Below are 27,941 nucleotides of genomic sequence, written 5' to 3' on the forward strand. Positions count from 1 at the left end.
TCTTTGGGGTCGCAAAAATAAGAATACCAAGCCTTGATACGAAGCAAGAAGTCAATACTAATAATTAGATAAGGGAATGTATATAATACAGTAGTTACCAACAAACACAACACACATAGGCATCGGCAATTGCGTTGGCCAAGCAAAAAAGCCATGATTGTATTTTAGAAATACATCTGCCATCACTTTTTAGTATTTCTGTCAATTTGGGGTCTGTTGATTAATTGTCTGTCTGCATGACCCTTGTTTCAGCCAAACAATTTATCATATAAACACAGTCTTACACACATTTGATATGATTGTCAATTCTTGTAAGGCCATACTAATTTGATTTTATGGATGACATCCTCGAGGCACTTTAAAATTGATGCAAGCATGGGAAAAATAGTCATTATAATGAAATCTAAGTGGCCAGGAAGGTTTTATAGATGATTGAACTTACAGAATATGGTACACCAAACAATGATTTCTACATTTTTGTTCTTTCACATCTTCTTGGAAGACTTTGCTTGGGTTCAAAATTAATTTTTCAGCCTAAGTTTTACTGATACACATGGCAAAGAAGAATTAGGAATTCGAAAAGGGCAATCAACGACATTTGTATCCGTTTTCCGATATTGTTTTTCAACCGACGGCATATATTTGCTCCTTCTGCAGCTCATTTGTATGACTTCCAGTAAAGTCGCAAACTTCTATCTTTTTCGGAAATGGACAAAAATCGATGTACGCGAGGATGTCATCCATATAGCATTTAAGTCAGCATAGCCTAACAGTACACACAAAATTCATCACAAAATCAAATAACATGAGATCCTTTCAATAAAACAATAGGATTTCCACCCAGTTATACAATCCACAGCACTATCATCTAAAGCCCCTCAAAGAGGCGTGCGTCCGTCACAGGAAATGTAGAGTTTAAGTCCCGGGTTTCAAACCTATCACACTCTAAACATGTACAGTCAAAACTGCCCAAGAAGACCACTCAGGAGACCGATAAAATATGGTCTATGTGGACGGATGGTCACTATAGATTCTTAATGCGAAAACTTAAAGGGACCACCAAAAAAATTGGTTACATTGGCCAGGTGGTTCTTATGTAGAGGTGGTCACTTAGACAGTTTTGACTGTAAGTCTACCACTTCAGATACAACGTTTGTACATAACTATAAAAATTGCCAAAAATCAGCTCACACTGCTACTGTTGATAGATATATATTGATATGTGAACTCTAATAATTTATCTATACTGTAAAATAGATAATGATATGTACATTCATTTTGTGAATTAAGGGCACTTTATTACTGCAGCCTGTTCAATTACAGAACAATTAATTTTTACAGTATATCTGACTGTAAATTTGATATGCAGCATAGTTGATTTGTCCAGAAGGCCATTCCATTGAGAATTCAGGTGGGCTGAAAACACTTTTTCTTTTCATTTCAACATTCCTTCATACATCTATGTTGTTTTGCTTTTTACCTCCATGAAAAGTGAGGTATTGTTATCAGTTATTGTGTAAATTGTTTTCTTGTTTGTCTTGAAGAGATGTTGATGAAATGAAAAGTGTTCTGACTTTCCCTGAACTTCAATGGATCAGCCTTTGCTGGACAGTCACGCAAATCTCGCCTCAACTTGAGCCTGGAATGAGCGTTCCAAATGGATGATCCCAGAACCTGCTAGAAATCCCAAAACCTGTCAAAAGAATAAGAAATATGAAGTTATCATAAAGTTATAAAAAAGCATAGTTTGTTCTATTGATAGTGGGTGTTTGGGCCGCCAAGGGTTTAAAGTAGTTAATAGACCATGCCCCACCCACCTCTGTCAAAATGTGCCTTAATAAGCCGTTTCACAGTTTAAAGTGCACATGCCTGGGTCAAAGGTGAGGGCGCCTAACTTGTAAACAGTTCTTGTCTACACCATGCTTGATACCATACCCAGACATGTTTTGTTTATGTCTCAGGGACTTTTAACTTTGAAAAATTACCCACAATAAATCATCTCGGCTTATACCCGGGAGTCAAATTCTAAATGAAACATGTCCCTGCCAACTCACCTATCTCCTGGTGTACGAAGTGATGTTTGGCGTGGTAGGACTTCAGTCTGTGGAAATAGGAGTTCTCTTTGGGCGATCCGTGGTGCAGGTAGTAGTGCGTCATGTCGTAAAACACGTAACCGCACAGCTTCCCCGACACCAGGGCGTGCACCAAGGCGCGCGGCAGCAGCAGGGAGTACATGACGTAAAACAGCGTGACAAACACTGAGCAAGGCACGGGAGGGAACACCAGACGGCCTGGGTCAAATGGCACCTGAAAAAGGCAATGTAAAAACATGCTGTCACTGACAATGCAAAAACAATAAGATGTTTGCAGTCACTGACAAACAAAAAACGTAACGTTTGCTGTCACTGGTGGTTGCAATAGCCATGATTGGCTCTGAATAGCTATAAATGTCAAGTTGCCCTTCTATGTTCAAATCCCTAGCAGACCCCAATATTGTGCCTGTGAGAAAGGATCTTTATACCTATTTCCTTACTGGACTCAGGTGAAAATAAGTACCTAGCTACCATTACGGACATCCTCTCGGATGGGACACAAAGCCGGAGGCCCTGTGCTTGATCAAATCCACACCTTAAGCATGGTAAAGAACCCGACACACTTATCGAAAAGAGTAAAGGGTTCTTCCCGGTGTAAGAGGATCAAACCTTACAGTCCAGTCTTACGCAGCTTGTACCTACTGTACAAAATTGGTGTGTTACGCTTAAAGGCGGTTTACTGGTTGTGCATAAGAAACAAACAAACTCCTAGCCTGGTCCCAGTCTCTAGGGGTTGGCTTAGGGGTGTGTTACCGGGCCCAGTCAGTTTCGGATAGCCTTTCTCCTTGGCTGCCACCCTACTTCCGCTACACCCTACTTCCGCTGCAACCCTACTTTGTGGCGAGCTAAACAACCCGAGCGGGCTAAGCTGTCTGGGCGGGCGGGGGTCACTCACAGTGCCGTAGAGTTATCGGGGAGCCACCGAGGGTATAGTTTCCAGGCTAACAAACTCCAAAACAGCTGTATCCCACCTTATGGTGTTGTCCATGTAGTAAGAAGTGTGCGACGATGAGTCCAGGCGAGCTGGTCACAGCTTTGGCGTGGAACAGGAAGCGATGTAAACAGTACTCCCAGAACGTCCACAACATCAACCCAGCAGCAAACATCACGGGGAACAGGGGCACTGAGGCTGTGAACTTTAAGGCTAAAGGAAACAAGAAAAACGAGATATGAAAATCAAATATCTAAAGGCCTGCTGCAGTACCATAGAAAGCTGCTAGCAGGCCCATCATCAAATTTTACCTTTTGTTTTTCCATTGCTACCAAATATCGTTAAAGATCCATCCTTTACTTTTAGATTTTATGCTGTACACAAACACACAGACAACACACACACAAACAGCACTGAAAACATAACCTTCTTGGCTAAGGCAACGAAAGGTAATAAGAAGACTGACCACTGCATGTATGTGTGAAGACCTGCACTTGACCCTGTCGTAACTCCACGACGCTCGTAAAGGCAAAGTACATCGCTAGCGGCAACCACAGCGTCGGCACCAGGAACCACGGGCAGCGGGAGAAGAACTCGCACACCTCGGAGCTGAAGAGTCGGTACGGTTTCTCCACTGGGTAGTGAACCCACTCGTCGTACAGGTCACCAAGCTGCCCCACCTGCCCCAGAAGTGGTTTGTCCCAGTCGATGAGTTTCTGTGGCACAAAGTAAACCATGGTAAACTAAAGTTAAGTACAGGTGGCAAGGAGGTATTGTGGCAGCTGACTTAGAACCTTAAGGTTCTAGGTTCAGATTAGTTTCTGGTACTGGGTTTCCTAAAAAGTCTTCAAACTATTATAACACTATCACATCCATTCCATTTCATTTATTCACCAAATCGCATTCATTTTTTTCATTTACCTCTATTTCCATTTGCCTGTCACTGCAGCCAGGAGAAGGTATTCTGCCATTGGTCACTTTGGAGCTGCCCTGTTGTAGATCTGCTCTGTGTCTCCCATTCTGAACAAAATACAGAACAGTATAGAATATCATGATCATACTCATAGAAGACATTGGACATACATACATATGACATGGCTATTGACAGGAACATCCTGACAATAGTGGAAAAAGTCTTATTGACAGGAAGCACAGGAATAAGCAATGGCTCAATTGTAAATGCAAGTCTAACTTGTGGAAGGTCGTTTATTCAATCCCAGTTACGACTTTAACATTCATTTTTCATTATTCTAGTCAATCATTCTTGCCCAGAAATGTCAAACCATATTACAGGATTATCCTCAGGGTTAGGATTGACAGAATCATGAGTTTTTATTCACAAGATTATCAAATGAACATCTTGTCAATAGTGAAAAAAGTATTGACAGGCATATATGCCAAAAAAAATCTATTTACATCCTGTCAATAGTGTCCCCAAAAATCATTGTTTAAAAAATCATTTCCTTTTTAGCCAGAGATATCTGCTGCTGAAAGTACATGTATTTAATAGTAGCATACACCTTCCACAAGAATAAATACCATTTGGCAAAGAGAATCATCACTGTGGTTGATCTCAGGAGAGATAACATGATATTGCTCCAAAACACTAATATAGAACCAAGCCCAATTAACATATACATCATCATCAGTGGCCCAGCAACAACAGCTTTTTAATAATTCAAAACATAAATCAGTCACTACAATGCTGACCTCTGCTATGCCTTAATTGCACACAAACAAAAGAATACTAGATAATAGTTTATAGTAACGTTTTCATTGTTTGAGATCATAACAAATGCTTGTGTAAGGCTGTGTATTTTATGGACAAAGGAAAGTCAATCTTGTATCTTGTTGTAAAGCGATATGGTAACTCGATATAACCAATCTGGATAGAAAGACCATTACTCTCAGTTCTTCATTACATCAAATGTTATTCTATACACTAGTATTATAGCAATGGGTTTCATCCTGTGCATGGTACTTCATTCTAGAGTTACATATCTAGGGCTATTGTCTTTACATTTACTGGGATCAAATCCTATAAAAATGCAAACATTAAATTCCAAGCAGATTTGTCGGTGGCATGAGAGTGGGGAAAAAAACCCTCAACGTCGTCACAGTGGCTTTTTGTATTTTTTTTCCCACTGTCATGCCACCAGTAAATCTGCTTGGAGATTATGCATACCTCTCTGTGGTGTAACTTGACATTGCCATTAGTATCAGCAGCTCCTCCTATTTCTTCTACACAGTACTGCGACAGCATGGAGTAGGCTGCTGGGGAATGTCTATGGAGAGGGCCCTGGAAAAAAGACTTGAACTTTATTCTGTATCCCGAGTTTGTATTCATGTAGTACTACATGTTTGTATCTATGTACATGTAATATACATAATCCATACACTACAACAACAAAAGAATAACCTTCCTAACCAATTAGATTTCATATTATCAGATGAAGGCAACTTTTTTTGGCCCAACTTCTTTTTTCTCACACTCACATCAGTTTTAGGGTGCCCAGAGGATATCATCTATGTATATACAATTAATTTTTTTCTATGTATATATAATGTACTCAAATCAGTATGGCCTTACAACATGGGCCAATATAGCCAATATTCAATCAAGACCAAACATGATCTTAGCTTTGACAATTTTTCAGTGACAAAACATTCATCATCATCATCACCTTCATGACTGCTGTGACGTCTTGACCTTGATATCTCTGCAGTACCAGCTTCCCTCCCGGGTGGCGCTCTGCGAAATCAGTGACATCATAGTGCTTCCCATCATGCACCAATCTGAGCCTTCCATCTGATGTTCTTGACTTGTTTTCACACATTTCTGAAACACAGAACATGACAGGTGACTTGTTAGGAAAAACAGTATGTAGAATGCACACAAAAATTGGTATGAAACATAAACATGAAACATGGGTATACTTGAGTAACCAACCTTTTTTTTCAGCTATTGATTCTAATATGTCTTCAGACTAGCTCTGCTGGTCAATTAACTTTTTCAATGACAAGTTAGAAGATAAGCACTAAAAATAACAACAAGTGAAAGGTGTGATACAATTAATGAACAAAGTAGGACAAGGCAAAAAAGCTCCGCCCCTGAGGCATTGCCAAAAATTCTGTCAGAAGAAAAGTTTTTTTCTCATTTTTATCTAGTTATAACGTTACAGGGAAATACATCTCAGGCAAGCCTGTTTTTCAGGTACCCCTGGTTTCACAATATAAAAATACACAAACTACAACTTACAACTAATTACAAAATAACAATACATAAGTCTTGTTTAGCTAGTTTTTCTATGGTATATACTAATATAGTAAACCCCATGACTTGAAAGCCCATACTCTTATCCTGTTGTGAATACCTTTGGCTTGTTTAGCTTGGCCCTGACTCCAGGCTACTGCTGTACAACAAAGGTCTCCAGTGCTAGCCTAGTGTCAACTTGTGACAGGGATGGTCATTTAAATATTTAGGTGTCTGTTAGTTTTATGAGGTTGTTTACATATCCTTACCACTGGAGTCTGTACCATACACACATAATTGTTGCACATTAACAAAATGTTTGTGTTCTTCTTGTGCAAATCATTTTTATAACCAATACAAGCCACTAGGGGTAACCAAAATCTAATCAATTTGAGGTCTCATCATGACCTTCCCACATACAAGTTTAAGTGTATCAAGATAATCCATCAAGGCCTTTTTGAGCGTTTACACATAGACACACAAACACGAATGCCTAAAATATAACTTCCATCTTTCATGGAGGGAACTGGACAAAGTAGAATAGGATATCTACTTGGGACTATAAAATCATCAGGATGGTATATGAAGAAAGTATTCAGTTGACTGTTTGCGCGTTTATTGTGTTTTATAGAGCTACTCTTTAGCCAAAGGATTATCTTCCAGGGTTCACAATAAAATTCATTGAATGGGAAATTGAAGTGCAAAAATGAATGGGCAATTTGACGTAAAGAAATGGGCACTTTAACATCAGTAAACTGAATGTTGTTGTTATAATTATAACATCAATTTTTTCTATATTACTTCCTCCTCCTTTTCTTAGAACTTGGAAAGAGGTATTGACAGTAGCACAGCTGGCTGAAGTCGGTAAATAAAGATATGCCAGGCAAGTGTCCAATGACAACAGTATGCCTACAGGCCTTGGCTATTCCCTGAATCAACATGATTAGCATTCCTTTCTGGAAAGGGTAAGTGGTACTGTAAAAAGGGAAATGTTTGCGGGGCTTTAATTTTGCAGTAGGGAAAAAAATTGTGTTCACTGCAGTTTTATGTTCGCAGTTGAAACATGAGGCTGCCTACGCAGAAGACAAATTCTTGTGATGGTTTTAAGTTTGCGAAGAAGCGCAAAAATCGCAAACATAAAACCACTGGGAACATACTCCCTTTTACAGTATGCCCTGCAAACATAGAATTCCCACAGTTCCCACTAGCTGATAAATGGCTACATGATTTCCTGAAAAAAAAGTGAGTTTGTACTAATCAATATGCAGATGTCACCACCACCTGACTGTAACTACATGTACAAACAATCATGTACTGTAAAATGTGGTGGTTTTATTCCCCCCGTGACCAGTCCACTGCAAATTCATGACACCTTGAATATTATGACTCCCTTGTATGACGTACTTTCACAAATCTAAAACTCGGTGAAAACCTACTGTGAAATAAACCACCGCGAAAGTAAATGAATATACTGTAATCAATTATGGGGGGAGGGATTGTGTGAAAGTATGGGTGTGAGACTACAAGCAATTAGGAGTAATTATCTTGACAAGACAACTCATTAGATTAACAATCGACAGCACTTAATTTTCCACAATGATTTGGCCAAAAATATTCTGCCCTCAACGTTGGATTGCCACATCACTATTGAGAAATATGTGAAACCCTGATAACCTACCTACACCCAATGAGGTTATAACCTCCTTGCTACACCCGAGGAGTTTTATATGGTCATATATGGATATATAACGTCCCTGCCAAGAACGCTTTGGCCTTGCAGAGTGACGAATATTAAACACTGGGGCTTATTTATAGCAAGTCTACCCATGGTCCTACATACAAAGCACAGTGTGGTCCTCCATTCATCTAAATCAAAGGTATATTCTGTAGACTACTTCAACCATGAATCTATTTGGTCTGTCACGCAAGGATAGCTCTCTATGTAGTTAAATCATTGGACCAAACAAACAGAAACATTTGGACATAGGTCCTACCAAACTAACGTTAGCTTAATTCGAACGCCCCTCAAAACTTCCTAAAAACATTCTGGAATTGTCCGTTGGATCGGAAACTGTAGTAACGTTGACACAATTTCTACACAATGCTGTCAGGTGGGTCGCCCTATCTGTCATTTTGTTTGTAAGCTAAGACAGCTTTCTTTGTCACAAACGTCCACGTAACTATGCCGTTTCTTCTGCCACTAAGCTATCGAAGGTATGGATACCAACCTCTTGCAAGAGTCCAGAAAAACTTGAAGCTGTGGTGGCCGTGACTGTCGTGGCACTGTTGTATAATCGGCGACATGAACAGGTGAAGTCACGTGGGGATCTTACAGTTTTCTACATGGTTTTTGTCTACCTGTGGATATCTACATACCTTGTCACGCCCCGCCCCGCCAGCGATATACCGGCCTGACACCTGTAACCTCTGCCCCGGAAGTGACACACATGAATGAAGTGGGATGTACCATTTTGGACATTGGGGGTGATGTTAGATAACCAAAATTATGAGACAAATATATGGTAGATAGCATCGATGGCATCGCGAAACTACATTTTTTGATGAAGAATTTTCTGTAATATTCCTTATTTTCTTTGCAGAATATTGATGACTTTTGGACATAACGTTATTTGACACTGCCCGTCTAGTTCCTTCCCCATAGTCATGGCAGTGTGCGTCACTGGCACGGTAGTATCATGTGTACGTTGGCAAGGGAGCCGCCTTGACCGAGCGGTGACAAGATTCAAAACGGGAGGGACAAAACCTACAAACACAAGGAAACACTAGCTACCTTCGCCAAGAAGAGTTTGTCTGTATGTAACTAATGTTTCAGTGGCCTAGCAGCATAATTCAAGAAGCTTTTAACATAACCTCCTTGATATAACGTTACTAGTAACAAAAGTCGACTCTTCTCCATAAATGGGTCGTCCGATGAAATTTGGTATGTGGCGCCCTTTCGAAGAAATGACTTTAATGGTAACGTTACAGACAATAGTTAAGGTAAATCAAATGTCCATATCGATACATTTTCAATAATCAATATCTGTAAATTTCGATCACCAACAGCCCACCTGTCGTCCTACGTCAGAATTCCGGGTACCCCAAACACGAGAACCCGGTAAGTTTTCCTGGACTTTGGACCACCATACAAAACAATCTGTAAGGAAAACTACTGGCTGTGATCGAAGTTTCGCCTTCTGAACACGAAACGACGGTTTGTTCTTAATAAAACACATGCTTACCTTATATTACTACAGAGTGCCGGCGATGTCCCCACAACCCAGCCGTACCTGCCACACCTGTTACTAGTATAATGGCTGACAGGTGTCACGTTATATAGTTTATAGATCAAACAATACTCGGAAGGTCTGCAGGTCAGCCAATGAGGATCAAGGAACCTTAGAAATCCTCCCGCCCTTTCACTGATGATCTCCAAGCAGACGTTGGGCATGAAGGTTGTAACGTTTTTGGTCGTTTTTCTAACATGCTATGGTATGGTTGAAAATTGGGAATTAAGAACACTGAAATAACACGTTAGGGGAGTTAAGAAGACGTTTAACCTAACCTAAGTGTTAGACTAACCTACGATTCGAACCATGTGGATGGTACGGAGAAACCCGTATAAACCAGTAACACATCCCTCAATCCAAAAGAAAGTCTTGGATTAAAACAAAATCTCCCTTAATTTCCACAAACAAACAAAAACTTCATTATAAATTCCCAGCGTCTACCTTGCATACATCAATTCAGTGAAGCTATATTACATCCTTGGAACTGCCGGACCGCAGAGAAGAGTAAACTGATAGTCTGAGGTTCTCTGAGCCTTACATAGATGGACTGTACACTTGATTTTACTTTGTTTACCGAGGGCAAAAACAAGATGGAAATAATCCCCACTATAATCTTTCCTGCAGTTTGAGGGATGAATTGATATCTGTGAAATGACCCCGTGATTACGTAAACACATAAAAATAATAGATTATCTACCCGTTGGAAAAAAAACGTCAGGAGCAGATCAGCATAGTACTGGTCAATATTTTTCAAAATTCAAAATATTTTTCTGATACTACTGATTTCTAAAGTAACTGTTCAAACAAATCAGAATAACAAAGTCACATAAAGTTACCTAAAGACAGTACTATCTGATCCTTCCAGTTTTCGGAAAACAAACGTTGTGTTCAAAGTCAACTTCTTTGATGCGCAACCATACTTCAATTCATTATCTGTTATCTCTACATTTCAGAAGTGTCTTGAAGAGGAACTTGTACTTGGTAAACTGTCCTAGCCGCAGGCTTCCACCGATGTGAGCCACCAAGGATGTCAGTAGCAGACTGAGGACTGAGAGTTAACGTTAGCTGAATCAATGTATAGGGTGATTTTATGGTGCAAACTTGTCCTTAAATGTTCTTGTAATAAAAAAAATGCTTCCTGGAGATTTTAGGGATCACAAACCGGAATAAAGTCAAGCAAAACATCGGTCCATACGAAGGCCCCCTAACCACAGCCTTGTACATAAAGTAAATAGAAGAAAACTGAAGTAGTACGGTCACGTCGCGTCACGGTCATCGGGACTAGCCAAAAATATCATGCATTCAACAAGGAACCGTCCAGGAAGGAAGAAAGAGGGGTAGCAAAGGCATCGGAAATGGTCGGATGATGATACCAGAGAATGGACAGGTATCTAAGGAAAACAGAAACCCGAGAGGGGTGGAGAAAACTGGTTGCCAGCTCCTCTGTGGTGCCCCAAAGGTCAAATAGATAGACTATGAGATGAATTGAGATGAGAAGAGAGAGAAAATGCTCACCTTATTCCAGTCACCGCCTCTGATTTCCAGACCACGCGTGCACGAAAGGTGTGGGGAGAAAGGCCGTACCAGCCTAAACTTGCAAGTCACTACATGGTGTTTGGTACCCGTTAAGGCATCAAACAATATACAATAGTGACCAATCAATCATCGTTAAGAAATGTGGTCAGAGTATACAGGTGTCGACAAAAGACAAGATTCCTCACTGTCCGTCACAATTGGCAGTTCAACCAATGATAGCATGGCAGGTAGCCGTTCGACCAATGAGAGAGTGGCTGCATGCCCGTCAAATATTTTGCTATTTTATGTTTTTATTTTGCCTTTCTACATATTGACAGAAGTGGACGGGGATATGGGATCAGTCTATAGCGACGTGTGGCAGTGAGTAAATAATTCTAAGGTCCCTCAAACAAGCGCCACATCGACCAGGTGAGATCGTCACGGATTTCACAATTCAAGTTTTAGGTCGACCTTCCCATCCTGCCTGCCTGCGGGACCAACTTTGGACCCGGGTCGAGCCAACCTCCTCATCCTGCTAGTCTCCGGTTGCACCATCTTTCGCATTACTTCCTGTCGCTCTAGAATATTCAAATAACTACGGACACACACCAAGACATACAAACACAAAGACCAAATGACCATTACCTCTTTTTTCACGGAGGTAAAAACTGTGAAATAATGTTTATCGAATCTTGGCAAGAAATGCTAGATCTAAGTCCGACTGTTGACGCTGAATTAGGGATAAAGTTACTTTATCCATAATTCAGCGTCAACAGTCGGACTTAGTTAGTTCTACACAATGTAATTCAAACGTGTACGTGTGTACATGTATGTATAAATATAGAATAAGTACATGTAATATACTATAATCATCAAAGAATCTTTGGACATTAGAACAAGCAAAGTATATGACATGTGATATTTCGATATGTTGCTCTATCCCATATGATTGTGTGTAATCAAACTCATTTTTATGCACTTATTCGTTTGTATGTATGCATGTAGTAGACCTTACGAAAGTCGCTGTGCTTTTGCTGTGTCAATAAAGATCTTCAGTATAATCTCCAAGCAGATGTTGGGGTGGACAATTTTCTGATAGATTTTGCGTCCGCTCCCAATATCTGCTTGAAGATCACGTAAACTATGCTTCGTCTTTTTGTGTTCGTATACGAACACATGATGTTTGTAGCGTTAGGGTAATACCTACCACTGCTGCAAAACATTATACAATTTTAGAAACTTGACACTACTCATTTCTTCGCACATCATAAATACTAGTAGTATCGTCCGTGTTCTAAAAGAGTTATAACACGTTCTTTATCTAGGGGTCAAAAGTCAGCCCGCCAGACGAATAAAGCACCGGTCGGCTCATAGACGTGCTGTCAAAGGCCGGACGATCACATGTCGCCGTTGCCATGGACACGGCGTCTGGGGTCTCAATAGGTTGTGTTGCGCCGGCCGGCATTGTGAGCCACGATCTAATTTTTCACCAGGCTTTTGTTTGGTTGCAAACATTTATTTGAGGCCCGCTTTCGAGCGATCAGGCGCCAGGATTAGTCGTGGTCTCTGATTCAAGCAGCCGACAGAAGATACTTATTCTTTACGTGAAAGAAGTGCCATTTCTTGTTTACGGTGAAGACGTCTTGGACACTTTCAAGGTGTAGAAGATATTTTTGTCAGAAGCACTAGCGTCTACGGAATATCGTGATGGCTGCAGTCGCCGACGTTCGCTACCGTTCAGCCCCGCCGGGTCCTCGGGCCCAGCCGGACATGTTCTTCCGCTACCCTTCCCTGCAGAGGGTGATGTTGTCCTCGGTGAAGGAGGGAATCTACCACCCCAAACTGCCGTCCATCCGCAGGATGGACATGGACACAGCCGGGCACAGGCTGCCCGACGAGCACTGCCGAACGACCACCGATATCGGACCAGGTAGGTTAGGAAAAAAATTGATTTAAAAAAACGGAATCGAGACCAAAAATAACGTTACAAACGCATTACCAACATCTTATGCCCAGCGTGAGAAAAATACGTTTTAAGCCCTTGTTTTGAATTCAGCAATTTTGTTTAGAAAGGTGTTTTGACGGGACCATATGGGTATGTATTTACTTAGCCACTTGACATACCATCACATCCCTTGTAACTCTACATTTAAGGATTATGACAGAAATGATTTACCCAGCAACATTCTGAAATATTTGTTTCTATCGCCGTAACGATATAGCTATTAGTGGATGGATACAAAGATACTTAAAAGGTCCAAAAACACTGGCGTTGTGCCATCTTGTACTATGGCTACACAGAAACCAAACCTTTAGCAAACACTTGCAAATGTGTACTTAGGAATATCATTCTTTTGTTTAGAACGCACAATCTTCATTAGATACATGTTGCTCTGTTTGCCCACAGTTGACTTCAGCAACGCAACTACAACACTGCAACACCCGCCCAACAAAACTATGTCCGGCCTGGTAAGTATATAGCAACAATACATGCTCCAACAAGTAATTTTACAATTAACACCTCTTAGAGAATAATCATTTGATTATTTTTCCATACAAATGGAATGATACCTGGTGATGTGTATCGACTGACGAAGCCTTACACGTTTTGGCTTCATTGGTGCAAGATATATAATAGGTCAGCAAATTTTCAACAAGACGTTTTCACAGTGTTCTTGGTCTGATGCAAAGATCGGGAGCTACATGTATATTTTTCGTCAACAAACCTCTTATACATGTACTATACAATTACAATTGATATTTTTTTCTTTTCAAATGGATAAACCCCCTTGGTAACATGCCCTGCTTTCTTGCCCAGACTATTGTATACCTGGCACGCTTGTACTAATGAACAAAACCTCAAGTACTCTTCAGAAACACTAAGTCCACGTTTGTGTTGTGCACTCCTTAAGGTGGGGTTGCCATGGCGTTATCTATGGTAACTGACAGGTCGACAGTCATTTATTTTAATTTTGACCGGAGGGCAGGGGCCTAGTATGGGTGGGTTGCGTCTGTCGTCAGGTTTTTAATGGCAAATGTCATGGAGAGATCTCGAGAGCTCAGGATTTCACAACCGGGGATTCGTGAAAAGAAAGTGGCTTTTTTTAGCAAGTACGCAAGTGAGGAATCGCTGACTGAAAGATTTGTCCAATTTTGTATACTTTGAATTCACCCAGTACAATTTTGTTCCTGTCATATTGCCGTAGGCCTTGTCAGTAACTGCTACTCAATATGACCAAAATTGAGCGATGCCTTTAGCATTTCTACGTAATGTATCATCATTCCTCGCTGTCTACCTGTGTCATTCAAAACAGCAAAAGAAGTTTATCAACTGAGGAAAGGCGAAAACTTTGACATCATTTGCTGACGGTCTGTTGTGGTAATTGCTGCTGCCATGGTTATGTACATGTATAACAAACATTTGTCAGAAGAAATAGAACGGTCACATGCAAAGAAAATAACACTGTGTTAAATGCCAAACAGTTAAACTGGCTGTAAACAGTAACATGTAGTATGTAGTGTGTGTGGTAGTGAAGCCAGCAAAACCTGCTAGCAGGTTATTCTAGATTCTGATTGTCAAGACAGGACACCGAGATTTGTCTTTGTGTTTGTCCCAATTATTAGTCTTTATCCACTCCACGCCCCTTTTACAAACAAATCAACCCAATTAAACAATCTAGTGCTGGGGCTTCTTTTGTACTGATGGTACGCACTATAGTGGCTGTAACGCGTATTTATGACCTCTTTTATAGATTTCTGACGGCTAGTAGGTGATCAGCATACCTATTTCACCTGTCCTGGTTACATGTATGATGGACAATAGCACACCTGCGTCGGGATAGCAACGATACAGTACCGGTCTGCACGGTTGTTAACCAAAAATGTGCCTGATGCGATCAGAAAGATAAGAGACACCTAACATAGATCCTTGGCAACGGGTTGAGGATCTTCTGACAAACGATCTTACTGAGGGATTTCTGTTAATTGGGTCATCAGACTTACGTTACTAAGTTTACTCTGAGTAAACACAATGGGAAACTCTCCGCTTGTATAGGCAATTGCCTGTTGTGAAACCATAGACTTTAGCCAATAAGGGCGCCATGACCAAATAGACCGTCGATGTAGGTTTTTGGGGCTCGGGGAAACGCCTGTTTTGTTCAGGTATGTGACACTGTGTTGTGCACATTTACCTCAGTTTACATGCTTGAACCGGTTGCAGGCAAGCACTGTGAGCTGAAATATTGCGACACGAATCGTACAATCAAATTCTGCCAACTTTCTTCGTACAACAAGACTTAGAGAGCCATCGATCGAAAACGTCGAAGCCGTATCAAAGTTGTGTAGTACAGGACTTGTGTATTTGTGACTGGCCTCTTGTTCCAACCACTCTAGCACTTGTCGCACACAGTCATTGTCGCTCAAGCATAGATGGCAGGTTTCCCTTTCGGACAATGGCTGCATTCAGCTCTCCCATCCACCGAACAGTTTTCAACGTTGTAATTCTATCCACTCTCCATGGCCATATACTCTCCGTAAAACCACACCCACCGTTTTATTATTAAGAATACGCCCAGCATAAAGCAATGCCACTCTCCTATAGACATCCTTCCGGTCATAAATGCGGGTTTAACCTTAATTAACTCTGATATTTTGATAAGACAGCTCGCTCTGTCCACTTTTCTTTGGGCTCAGACACTTGTGCGTGAAAGCGGTCAGTCTGTTCTGCCAGTCGAGTGTAGCCAAACGGAACGGCACACAGACGCAAAGGTGTACTTATTCAGGGGACAACAGGTGTAAATGGCGACGTCTAATAAAGTATATAGAAGGAGAAGCACTTAGAACACGACAGCACAGCGTTTGAAAATTGTAGTTGTTGGAAGAAACGCAAGCCATCAGAGAAACTAAACCCGACAAAAACGGCTTGCCTTCCTATCACCCGACAAGTGCGTTAGCGTTGTGTTGGAACGCTAAGCCTTTTCCAATGTCGGTTTCAGGTGACCGTAAGAACGCTTTGTTTAACATTCTGATTATCCAAAACACGCTTTTAGAAACTCTACACCAATCCTGTAACAACGCTTTGGGCTAAACGATTATATACAGCGCGCACTGAATACTGATGAACTTTGTAAAGAGTTACTGCAGTTAATTTGTTCATTGCAAGGTGACGCTTTTGGTTGTTCCAGCGCTCTATGAAACCTCATTGATGAAAGGCAACAGACATGTTGCAGGCTGTGAATGTGCTAAGGTTGTATGTAACGTACAGTTATCGCTTCTCTATTACAGAGAATAACCAACACTGGCAAGAAGACGCAGAGATTCAAGGTGGATCCCGGCATCCTTGAGTAAGTAGACAGTTTCAAATTACTCTTTGTTCTCCTCAGTCCCGAATTCAAAAACAGTTGGTCTATGGCTAGTGATAAAGATGGTGTGAGAACTAGGTGCAGGGTCTCTAGACTGAAATGTCTACACACTACACAGCCAAAAATAAAACAGGATTATCTTTCATACCAGCCTGGCTTCATACGACCTTGCGATTTTCCTCCCTGCGTCTGCTTGGACATGCGCACTATCACGTTATTGTCCAATCACGTGCATTCTATGATTTGATTCTGGGCTTCTTGCCTTCCAGCAGTGAAGTGAAGCGTGATTGGGCAACATGGCTCGGGCGGACAACTGAGATCAGGGGAATCTCTCATGACCCTAAAGGTTAGTATTGCAACTATGTGAAGTAGATATTTTAGTCCTTTTTGTTACCCCGAGTATCATCCAGTTTAGTTCCAGGCTTTTGTTCGGTGAAGATAGAGCCTGGAACTAAACAGGCTGACACTCAGGTTATTTTTCTGTATGGAAGATTGATCAAGGGGAAATGTCTCCGATCCTGAGGCGTCGCCGAAAATACTGATTCTATGTTGCACATTTTTCTCATACAGATTTCCACTTCACGGGCTACGCGGTGAGGCACATACGCCCTAGCATCACATCCTCTTGGAAGGTCAGTAACCCTCACCCCAAAACAGCTATATTTTCCGATAGTTGATAGATACCTAGACTTGTCGATTTTGTATTCTTGTAATGACTCCACTACGGAGGTATCGTTTTCGGTCTGTTTGCTTGTTTGTCTTGGTGTTCGACTGAACTGTGTTCGCCGTCCTAGTGTCAGGCAAAATGTAAGGTGGAAATGGTGTAATAGGTTACTTGCAGAATTGGAAGTCTGGTTTGTTGTTGTGGTAGGCATGACTCATGGCTACTGCAAACAGTAATATCAGGTACAAGGTGTTTAGGGGTACCTGTTTAGAGCTTGTTCTAACTGTGGCTCACTTGTCCTTCCCACAGTACGCTTTGCGCCAGGAGCCCACACTAGACCAGTACGGACAGAAGCCCATCCCTGCTAACATATAGTAAGTACATGTCTACATTCTCACATGACGTAGTCAGTTCTAATGTCGTGTACGTACTTCTATCCGTTTCAACATAGAATATTAAATGTTTTTGGTGTGCTTAATTTTACATTAACTAATTGTCTCTTTTTTGCTTCGTTCGAGCAGCAGCCGTTACCGGGATACCTACCCTCAATACAGGTCAGTCATTTTTATGAGGCAATTTGTTTTATGTAAACAACATTTAATCAGGGTGCAGAACAGTTATAATCAGGGTAAACCATGCGCCCGCAGAATTCTGTGTGATACAAAATACTGTTTGCTGGATCTGTAGATTTGTAGCGTTTAAATAAGACTACAAACTTACATACGAACTACGTTGGTTCGTTCAGACCTCTGTAGTGCTCATCGATCACTGGCAGCAAGTTTCATTTACAGGGAGGAGTTGCTAGCCCTTGAAAAGCCGTTGCATACATGGAAGTAGTAGAACCATTAATATTGCAGCAAATAGACAAGGTAAACGTTTATTTTGTTGTTGACAGGACGTTGTACTTATCAGTTTCAATCTTTATCACTATTTCAGTCGGGATATTTCAAGAGACGCTTGGCGGTAAAGTAACGACTCACAGAACAGATCCTAACAGAAAACCACATTGAAGAAAGAGTCAAGACCGAATCTGGAAAGAAGCAGGAAAGAGAGAAAACAACAAGATAACATCGACAAGGGAAGAATGTATGACTGAAAGCATATATTAATGTATCTGCAACTTACTAGAAAACGAACGGAAGAATATTGTTATATGTGGAAATATCAATATCCATGATGAAAATAACATTGACTAGATCTTCCTTTTATACCTGCATTGCTGCTATTACTTTTTTTAATTATTCAATGTCCAACCACATAGCCATAAGTATTACTAACAACACAATATTTCATTTTAAATTTCAGTTATTAACAGACCATTTTAAAGAGTAATTGTACGCCTCTTGTTAAAGGTAAACTGCGGAAGTTTTCCGCACATTACCATACATGCACGATCAAGTATTACACATTCTCTTACACAGAGCATTTCTAACAACACAATATTTCATTTCAAATTTCAATTATTAACAGTTTTTCCGCGCATTTTGTACGGTCCTTACAATACAATACATGCACCATCAAGTACTAGTATTACGCATTCTCTTACACAAAGCCTCACCCACCGCCTATACAATATACCTTGGTGGTGAGGCTCTGCTAATCCGGACTGAGGTTTCCACTTTTGTGGGCGTGGCCTTTAACCAGATGTCAGCCAAACAGAGAGTCGGCTTAAAGAGAGCATTTAGGCGATTATCTGATTGGCTGACAGCTGGTTAGAGACCACGTCCAAGAGAGTGGAAACCTCAGCGCGGTTGAGCAGAGCCGCCATAAGCCAGGTATAATGCATAGACCGCAGGTGGGGTTCTTAGAGATGGTATTACATTGTATTCAGCATCTATCTTAGTAGTGTAACTGTAATAATATGATCACAAAAATACACTGAAATTAACGTATATATATCCTGCATGGTCTGTCTCTAACTTGAAATACAATTAATGTTGCTAGGAGTTTGCCAATTGCTGCTATTGTTTTGGCTATTATCTATTATTCTATACCCTAATTCCTGATGTTACTGATAAACCCACATTTTTGTTGCTAAGATACGTCCTTTTTGGTATAATCACATGAACATTGATCGTTTGTGCTTTTCCGCCACTCACTGCACGATTAAGATAGTAACAGTTCAATGAAATAATTGACAATGTTGGTAATGATTAATACAAAATGATATTCTAGATCTAGCTCGATTGTGAATGGAATGGCTACCAGTAAAGAAGTTTGTGCAAAGCTACATAATGATAATACAGTGCGGTACGTTTAGAACTAAATCAATCGGATCACATGTACATGATATACAATGTAGCATTACAGTTGCGAAATACACCTTTTCTACATTTCTCAATAAGATGATACCGATGTCAGAATTATACGAACTGCTGTACATACTTATATCATTGAATGAATAGTTTAGAACCTTTGTTCACACGTTGCATACACTATTAATGAATGAACAAATAAACCATTTTGGTGCTTTGCGCACATTCAAGTGGTGACTATTTTGAATTTACTTCAACATTTACGCATTTGGTCAAATCGATTTTTAAAGTCTACTTCGGCGATAGGCTTTGGTTTATAAATGCCTCCGGGAAGGAGGAATGTTTGTGCTATTATATTTAACTCAAGATCCTTTTGATGGATTTTCACGAATTGTGATATGTGGATAGTTACTGAGGTCCCGAAGAAACATGGCAATTTGGTGGCCCCCTATCAATATTTTTAGGTACTGCAGCATTACAGGCCGGCACCTCTTACTGAAATTATATTTCAAAGACTCATAACTCTTCATAAGATTGTAATATCCAGATAAAATGAACATTTCTGTAATCCCTGGTTTATTCTCTATCGGCAAACCAAATTTCATTTGAAAATATCAATGTTTAATTGATCTACCCTCCCCTTTGTATAATTGTATCAAAGGGCGTGGTCCATGTATGGGTCAAAGGTCAAGGGCAGATAGCCGGGTCAAAGCTACCACTCTACGACGGCTATCATATCAAAATATATTCCTCAGACACCCTACTTTTCAAAAATCATAAGGAAAATATGCCACCTCAGGCGGTACTGACATCTCATTTGGCCCATGGACTAAATGGTGTAGTATAGTCCATAGATAGCTGGTCTGCCCAGTGAGTCCAACGACCTCAATCGGGCTTGGGACTATAACATCAGTCATTGAGTATCAACTCATTCAACTGTTTAGATTAGCGCATGATAAGGATAGGTCTATGGCATTAAGAAATTAAGATATTCACAAAAACTCTAAATGCTTCACGGAGGTATGAGATCTTGGATTTCCTGTTTTGGTTGATTGACTAAAGCTCATGTTTGATACTCCGCATTTTGCTAGTGTATCCCTTCTTGCCCCTTCCGCGGACCTTCCTCTGGAAGGCGTTGGGAGGGTCTTTAGCTCGCTGTTCGGCAACTTCCGTTTCGCCCTTCTTTTCCTCGGAATCGGAGTCTTGCAATTTCGGAAACTGAGTTCTGTATGCCTTTTGGAAAACACGGAGGATGTTGACGCGCATGATCAGGTCTTCCTTTTCGTCCTCTGGCATTGATTTAGGAGATGTCGCTGAAAACAAGTGGATTCAGATAATAAGATGCAAAACAATATTTACTTATCTATTACCATTTATTTATTTATTTATTTATTTATTCTTTTCACTCCGAGACAACTGGCTAGCCCCTTCAACTTGTAAAAGTAGATTCCGGCTACAGTTCCCAATATCTGACATGTTGCATTCAGTCAAGCTCAGACATGAACTCAAACCAATCCATGCAGTGGTCTCCATAGCTACTAGAACTCACCTAGACTGTTTTGAAGGTTGGCGATCTCCATGGTGACCAGGTCGTAACCATGACTACCGATCCTGTCCAACATGTCCATGTAAAAACTGCTATAGCTGCAAAATAACAAAAGGGTAATGATCATGGAATCGTAATAAACAACACAAGGACCATTGATATTTTGATTACCATTGTTACTATTTGTTGTTATAACACATTATTTAGACGAGTTATCATTACAACTATGCAATGTCTTTGGTTATATCACGCACCTTTCATTTGGGATATAAAAGACGTAATGTCGAGGAAGTGACGTATATGACAATGACACAGGAAATGACGTACTTGGAATGTGGATGTTGCCTGCCTGCCATCTTGTCCCTCACCTTCTCCGCTTCTTTCTGTACATCGGCCTGTAGTAGGTAGGATAAAACATTAACCAACACAACACATTATTAGCTTCCATTATGTCCCATCGTTTTCCTTCCTCTGATAACATGACATAACGTTATATAATACCCTCTCAAAGCAAACAAATAGTATCGTTGTAAACTATCATCTATCAGCACTTACGATGCTGGCGATGAAATTTGAAACGATTGCGTCCATTTCCACCATCCTTCCCGCCTGTTCGAAAGACAAGAAAAGTATTACAGGAATATACATTTCATCAACAAGTTGTACAAAGGTAGCCAAGCCTATGAAAAAGCCTACAAAATGCACTAAGGTATCTAGCTGTGTCGACGCCAGAAGTGAAGAAAGTAGGCGAAGGCGTTTCAGCACCAAGGCTGAGCCAATAGACACAACAGCGCGCGCATCGCGTGCTTTTAACTTAACATTTCTGCTGTAAGCTATGATGGAGCCATCGCTCCATAACACTAATACGGCAGTTTAACGACGTATACGTATGCCCTTGACCAAATGACCAATAAATCCTATAAAGAGACATGTACTAAGATGTAGCTGTGCCGACGCCAGAAGGGCGAAGAGAGTAAGTGAAAGCTTTTCAGCGCCAAGGCTGAGCCAATAGACACAACTACTGCATTTCTACTGTAAGCTAGGATGAATCGTACTTTTCATTCAAATATTCCGCTACAAGCTAGGATGGAGCCAGCGATTCATAACGCTCAGACTCTGTTGGCATTCTCCCTGCTGCCTAACTCCATAACCAATAGGGAATTGGGCACCAAACGGCTACTTCAGTGTGCCAAAGGTTAACAACTTAAGAGATTGACGAGATGCGCTATTAAACACCGAAAGTGTTAACGTTAGTACCTGACTAGTGAGTCCACCTCCCAGCTCCCTGGCGGTGTGACACTGATGGTTGATGAAGTCTACAAGCTGGAGAGGCTTCATGGCAGACTGGTACTGCAGTGAAGAGCGGGGTTCAGAAACATTGTCGTTCACTTCGTAATATAATAGAAAAAAAGTGGGAACATGAAGGTAAAAATTGATTTAATGCTGTTGTTTCTGTTGCAAGTTCTTGCCCGAGGGCTAATCGCAACATGAAACAATGCATAGAAAGGGTATACTGTACAGATAGTGCGAGTTTACAATGTTGACAAGTGGAACAAATGGCTATTCTAGATTGCATCTATTCTACATGTAACTACTACGGAATACAATCTACGCTTTTTGGGTTAAATACGGACAATGACCTACCGAGAGAATCGCTCGATGGTGCAAGTAGACACGCCTATGTAAGTAACGCCACTCTTTCTATGAAGACGTTTCAAATCTATCAACCTTCATACCTTTCGGGAACATTGAAAACAAAAGAACACCACAGAATCTTGAATCTTACCGGGATGCCTCTTTTGTTGTCTCTTGTGAACCACATGATTCTTGGATGTTGCGTAATACCGAACCTACGACATGGAAAATAAAAGAGACTGTCTGTTAAACACCAGAAGAATCCGCAAAATGAACAATGTACTACGAGATAAAAGCCACGGCAAAATTTAAGTTGGTCTCACCTTTTCCCTATTTCTGGGTGTGTTTCGGTGTCTACTCTGGCCACGACAATCTGTGAAATAGACAGTCTGTTTAGCATCTTCACAGTAGTATATAAACTCCATAGTCCATACCATCGCCGGTTTGTTGAAGTTGCTAAATGTGCTAACACGCTCCTTATGCAATCTTTTCATCCCTTTTTTTACATCTAAATCATTAGTATTATGCAGGTTTCTTGCTACAGGTAGTCAGTATCTATCGGCTGTCACGGACTCACCGTTCTCTCGTTGTGGAACGTCTCAGCGACCATTTCGTAGTCAGGCTGCAGTTTCTTACATTTGTAGCAGTCCGCTAGATGGTACGACAAGAATCATTACTGAATAGCCCTGTCTAATCACAATTGGAAGAAACAATAAGTTATGTTACGCGTGCAAGGCAATGTGATTTATTGTAATTGCCAGGCAAAAATGTAATTAAGAAAGTCAAGTTTACTGACATGTACAGAATGGTTGAATGGCCCACTAAACTATGGGAGAGAGTGAATGAGTGAGTGATTGAATGAATGGTAGAATAGGCAACACTATTTTTATCTTAGTTTTAGCAAGTCAGGACAACCCCCTCCCAATGTATTACAGTACCCCTTACTTGTATTGTAGAATTGTAGCATGACGAATTTATCCTTATCCATGACGATTTGGTCGAAGTTGGTCGAGTTGAGTTCCATAGTGAAGATCTTGGGAACCCAGGTAGTGGGCGCGTGCTGCTCGATCAATTCAACAAACGCCGCGATGGAGTGACGCCCCTCGTACCTCATAATTTAAAGGAAACAGAGTAAAGAATTCGAAGATGTATGAAACAAAGGTAAAGCGGGTATCTCACTGGACAGCGCCAAATTGAGGTAAACAATTAAATTGTGCCAACTTTGCGAATTTTCGCCAATTTTTCCTTGCGGTCACACTGAAGTGCGGTGCACGTGTAGACTACTCGTGACCTCTGCAAACCAAATAGCCACGACCAGCGTTTCACATTATCAGTTTCGGCTTCAAATCCTATACAAGATAACTTATATTGGAAATCGCAGTGTTGCCACTGAATTAAAAACAGTTGTACAATGATAAAGTTTCATCAAAGAGAGATTTGCAGTGATTTTTTTTAAATTATTTTTAAATTTTAAAAAACTTTGCAATTTCAGGCGACAAATTGGGGCCGGTTTGTGCCACTTTTTAATACCTTTCGCAATTTGGACCAGACCAGAGAGATACACGATTACAGATACACTGTTACTTTTAAAGATGTTTAGGTTTTCGCTGGTGGTTGAAACACATCATATCAGCATTGTAGATAAATCATATCGAATATGCCACACTAGAGAATGGGTATCAGAACAGAAATATGACCATAAAATATATGTGACTAAAAATTAAATAAAAACTCACGGTTGGTGCTGGGTAACTCCCTTTGGATAGTAGAAGATGGTTGGAAAGGTGGTGGTGCGGAACCTGGTCACGAGAATCCTGTCCTCTTGGGCGTTAACCTTCCCGATGACGACATCGTCTCGTTCCCGGTACCTCCTCTCCACGTCCTCCCATTTCGGCTCCAGTTTCTGGCAGACAGAGCTCCCTGGTGGGGTGAAGGGAACATGTTCTGATATGTGACCTTACATCCATTCAACCTTTCCGAACAATTCAGCTAACAAACAAACAAATGAGGAGCAGGAAACCAACTTAAGTGATGACAAAAGTAAGAAAACTGATCAATCCTTCCATCCGCCCACCTGTCCCTCCTTCTCTCATACGACCATCCCTATCGGTGAATTTCTACTAACAAGTGGTTGAATCTACATGTACTTCTGTTAAACCCACTTTTCGTCACTTTTTTGAGCGTTACTTATTCGTTTTTAATCTAAACGAGTTCTATCCTACTATATGAAGTGGCCAGATACGTGATATGATATATGTTATGATATCATATGATGTAATGTAATGTGATGTGATGTGAGATGAAATGAAAAGTTATGACACGATATGAATGAATGAATGAATGAATGAATGAACTTCATTGGCACAATATATGGCAACAATGACAAGGCTACAACTACAAGAATATGGACGTAAATGGCATACCGATATAATATACGTTTCTGTCTGTTACAAAACATTCTCTCTTTTGTAAAGCGCTACATATGTATTGGCTATGATATGGTGTACATCTCCACTCACATTTCACATAGAACTGCACCAGCACGAACTTATCTCCGCGTGTGACCTGGAAAAAGGGACCATCATTCCTGCAGTATCCATAGGACATTTCTGGCCCTTAATCTGAATCTGTCGAGTGGAGGAATCATCACAGTATACAAACGTGTGTCGCTTAAGATCCAACTTATTACATCATAGTATAAGATCCAACTGATTACATCATACGTGCGTTCTACATAACTACTAGCACTGACAAAATGCAGAGTCAGCAGTTTTCCCACTCCCCCCCCCCCTCTTGCCAATGACACTCATATGTGTGAGTATTTGAAAAGTGACTGAAATATTGTTGTCTCTGTACGATACCTGGTCATACGTGGTGTTGTCTAGTCGCATCACAACAGCGCCTGACTCGGGACAGACCGCCAGACATGTAAAGACTACCACAGACACCGCGGTCCACATGTTAGCTGTGTAGAACTCTTTCTTTGTTTCTAACTGACGTCTTATATGCCGATTTATGTTTGCCTGGACTATTCCCATTGGAGCATTAGGTAGTCAAAAACGTCATCTGAAAAACCAAACGTACCCATATACAGAAATTGTGACCAAACATTTCGCAGACGTCAACATTTCAATACATGATATACATAAGACACTTTATCAATAATACCAGAGCCTTCTATATACTCAAATTACAAATATAATAACCAAACTACCCCTTTGGTTTAATATTCTGTTCCAACAATTGACGTGGCAAAGACATAAATGGCGTGGGCATTGGAAGACACTCACAGCTGTTACATGTAGGCGAAAAACAGTTGCTAGGCAACGCGGGACGCCATGACGTCGCACACAGAGCTGCGAGTCGCGCCATCTTAAGTTTGAAATTTTCCTCACATGTGTTATTTGTAATCAAATAGTGAAAGGGATTTGATGAATTTTTAAACGTATGAAATTGCACAGAAAAAGTGAAATATTGAGAAAACGCTGTGACGATAATAACAGCTGTTGCTATCCTGCTTAATCTCTTGAATCCGGCTTTACCCTGTGTACACGCAAACCATTGATATTGAAATGCATGCTTTTATTTCTTTAGTCCCTAAAAAGATCAATACATACCACAATGACATGATGGATATAACTCTATTAGAGCGACCCCATATCCCTTCCAACTTCCGTTAAAATGTAGAATGCAAAATAAAAACATAAAAATGCAGTTATTTCACGTACATGCTCTCCAGTTGGTTCAACCGCTAATTGCTGTTCTCTGATTGGTTTAACTGCTAAATAATTGAGCGGGCAGTCAAGATCGGTATAATCATTACATGAGGTAGAATCTAAGTATGGTTGTATGTGGGTCATATACTGTATAAAGAAATTGATCCTTTGAAATTTCATCGATGAATCCTTTGAAATGCTTACATTCACCCTTACACTGAAATATATGGTGAAGAAACGTTGGGTCCATTCTTTGATTGCATTGCACATAATCACATAATCGCTGAGGAAGTTACGTAATGGGTGTGACGTAAAGCGCACACCTGCTTATGCAGTATTGTATGCGAACGCAAGAGGCGCCATACGTCCGCCTCACTTCTCTGCAAGTGCAAGATAGAGTGAAGATCTCTTGGTCGATATCCCTAGAACATTTTTCGTTACATTTGTTTGTAAGCGCAAGTAATCAACAGTCCATATCTAAATCATGAATAAGTGGGTTGTTAGGGACTGCAAAACTGGAAAGCTTTTGCCGGCAATTCTGTATATGTGCATTTCTGAGTTCTACTTGTTCGTTTCGCATACACGGCTATCTTACCAGTCCAATTCACGCCTTCACAGCTCCCTGTTTAACGGCAAACATTTGCCCATTTGCCCATCATCTAAGTCAACACAACACATCAGTTACTGTTGTCTTGTCTTACTGTCGCTAACTAATTTGATACAAAGCTGATCATTGTGCTCCATAAGTGGATAGGACAACACGGTATATGATATATAAAAGGTTCTGGGTTCGCATCCATAGCAGGCCATAATCATGGTTATGCCCTTATATAGACACCACAATCCAAAGGGCAATGTTTTAATTTCATTCTATTGCTTTGAAAGTACACATCGGTTTTATGTTATGCGTAAATAGTTTATGTGCCATTGACACCAGAGATCAGAGATGTGTTGCTTGTCACGATTTGAAAAAGATAACATTATCATTTGCAGAAACATACTAGGATCTTCAAAATATAGACACCACGTCGATTTCATGTGTTGATAGTTTGTGTCTGTGCCATTGAGACCATTCGAAACTCGCAAGCGGCCTCAATGTGTTGCTTGTCACAATTTGGAAAATAAAACATTACCATTTATAGAAACATGCTACGATCTACGATATACACTTCAGGCCAAGTGACAGTGTTTGAACTTCATTCCATTGCTTGGAAAGCACACATTGGTTCGATTCTATGTGTTAATAGTTCGTGCCTGTTTGTACAGGTTGTATGAGGTGAAGATTTGTGTCAACTGTGGTTAGGACGCGTGAAGTGGTCTGATGAAGTCCACCCATTGTGTTCGAGCGAGTTGGGTACAAGTTGGGAAAACATCGTCTCTGTGCGCCCCGGTGGTAATTGTTGCTTCTCTACGCATGACCGTGTGTTTGGGTGGGAAAAGTAAGCCGTGAAGAACGGTAAACGTACCGCAGGCACGTCCTGCAAACAAAGATGGGGCTGTTGGGACAAGATTGGGCTCGTAGACATGATGCTACTCTTCAAGAATCCAAATAAACGCCTCTACTTTCTCCTGAGATTGTTTTTCTTGTTTCTTCCGTTTCATGGTGTCCAAAATCAACAGGTAGCTATATACGTAGCACACGTACTGGACCAAGTCCAAGCTATACATATATGGATCTGTATG

At 40.7% G+C, this 27,941-nt stretch overlaps 3 protein-coding genes across 7 annotated transcripts; 1 reads left to right on the forward strand and 2 right to left on the reverse strand.

Moving 5' to 3' along the window:
• Positions 1–129: 129 nt before the first annotated feature.
• Positions 130–11,103, reverse strand: LOC136438654 (fatty acid 2-hydroxylase-like). Of its 4 annotated transcripts, none has more exons than XM_066433567.1 (8): positions 11,083–11,103; positions 5,709–5,863; positions 5,210–5,323; positions 3,946–4,044; positions 3,491–3,740; positions 3,065–3,237; positions 2,055–2,307; positions 130–1,693 (listed from the first exon to the last, which is right to left on the reverse strand). In XM_066433567.1, the coding sequence occupies exons 2-8, from the start codon at positions 5,859–5,861 to the stop codon at positions 1,629–1,631; spliced, it is 1,107 nt and encodes a 368-aa protein (XP_066289664.1). In that variant the 5' UTR covers positions 5,862–5,863; positions 11,083–11,103; the 3' UTR covers positions 130–1,628. The 4 variants fall into 4 exon arrangements, with proteins under 4 accessions (XP_066289664.1, XP_066289662.1, XP_066289663.1 ...); XM_066433565.1 differs by lacking the exon at positions 11,083–11,103 and adding an exon at positions 9,520–9,624; XM_066433566.1 differs by lacking the exon at positions 11,083–11,103 and adding an exon at positions 8,654–8,721.
• Positions 11,104–12,445: 1,342 nt separating this feature from the next.
• LOC136438657 (sperm microtubule inner protein 8-like) lies at positions 12,446–19,591 on the forward strand. Of its 2 annotated transcripts, none has more exons than XM_066433571.1 (8): positions 12,446–13,012; positions 13,490–13,551; positions 16,366–16,424; positions 16,715–16,788; positions 17,013–17,074; positions 17,416–17,480; positions 17,628–17,660; positions 18,043–19,591. In XM_066433571.1, the coding sequence occupies exons 1-8, from the start codon at positions 12,790–12,792 to the stop codon at positions 18,071–18,073; spliced, it is 609 nt and encodes a 202-aa protein (XP_066289668.1). In that variant the 5' UTR covers positions 12,446–12,789; the 3' UTR covers positions 18,074–19,591. The 2 variants fall into 2 exon arrangements, with proteins under 2 accessions (XP_066289668.1, XP_066289667.1); XM_066433570.1 differs by having other exon boundaries at positions 12,447–13,012; positions 16,712–16,788.
• LOC136438655 (uncharacterized) lies at positions 19,087–25,501 on the reverse strand. The gene is made up of 12 exons (XM_066433568.1): positions 25,404–25,501; positions 25,062–25,107; positions 24,279–24,462; positions 23,488–23,651; positions 23,120–23,193; positions 22,866–22,915; positions 22,694–22,757; positions 22,165–22,257; positions 21,463–21,516; positions 21,235–21,302; positions 20,911–21,005; positions 19,087–20,674 (listed from the first exon to the last, which is right to left on the reverse strand). The coding sequence occupies exons 1-12, from the start codon at positions 25,431–25,433 to the stop codon at positions 20,418–20,420; spliced, it is 1,179 nt and encodes a 392-aa protein (XP_066289665.1). The 5' UTR covers positions 25,434–25,501; the 3' UTR covers positions 19,087–20,417.
• Positions 25,502–27,941: the final 2,440 nt, after the last annotated feature.

The sequence above is a fragment of the Branchiostoma lanceolatum genome, chromosome 7 (genome assembly GCF_035083965.1).
Source record: "Branchiostoma lanceolatum isolate klBraLanc5 chromosome 7, klBraLanc5.hap2, whole genome shotgun sequence".
Taxonomy (NCBI): Eukaryota; Metazoa; Chordata; class Leptocardii; order Amphioxiformes; family Branchiostomatidae; genus Branchiostoma; species Branchiostoma lanceolatum.

What these genes read in the sequence shown, in the direction of transcription:
- LOC136438654 (XM_066433564.1), bottom strand. Translation starts at nt 8,581, where the DNA reads ATGTCGCCGATTATACAACAGTGCCACGACAGTCACGGCCACCACAGC. An exon ending in TCAAGTTACACCACAGAGAG is followed by an intron (nt 4,045 to 5,209) that starts GTATGCATAATC and finishes TATTTTGTTCAG; the next exon opens with AATGGGAGACACAGAGCAGA. An exon ending in ACAGGCAAATGGAAATAGAG is followed by an intron (nt 3,741 to 3,945) that starts GTAAATGAAAAA and finishes TTTGTGCCACAG; the next exon opens with AAACTCATCGACTGGGACAA.
- LOC136438657 (XM_066433570.1), top strand. Translation starts at nt 12,790, where the DNA reads ATGGCTGCAGTCGCCGACGTTCGCTACCGTTCAGCCCCGCCGGGTCCT. An exon ending in GTGGATCCCGGCATCCTTGA is followed by an intron (nt 16,425 to 16,711) that starts GTAAGTAGACAG and finishes CTTGCCTTCCAG; the next exon opens with CAGTGAAGTGAAGCGTGATT. An exon ending in GCATCACATCCTCTTGGAAG is followed by an intron (nt 17,075 to 17,415) that starts GTCAGTAACCCT and finishes TCCTTCCCACAG; the next exon opens with TACGCTTTGCGCCAGGAGCC.
- LOC136438655 (XM_066433568.1), bottom strand. Translation starts at nt 25,433, where the DNA reads ATGCGACTAGACAACACCACGTATGACCAG. An exon ending in AGGCAACATCCACATTCCAA is followed by an intron (nt 21,006 to 21,234) that starts GTACGTCATTTC and finishes GTTATTTTGCAG; the next exon opens with CTATAGCAGTTTTTACATGG. An exon ending in CAACCTTCAAAACAGTCTAG is followed by an intron (nt 20,675 to 20,910) that starts GTGAGTTCTAGT and finishes ACTTGTTTTCAG; the next exon opens with CGACATCTCCTAAATCAATG.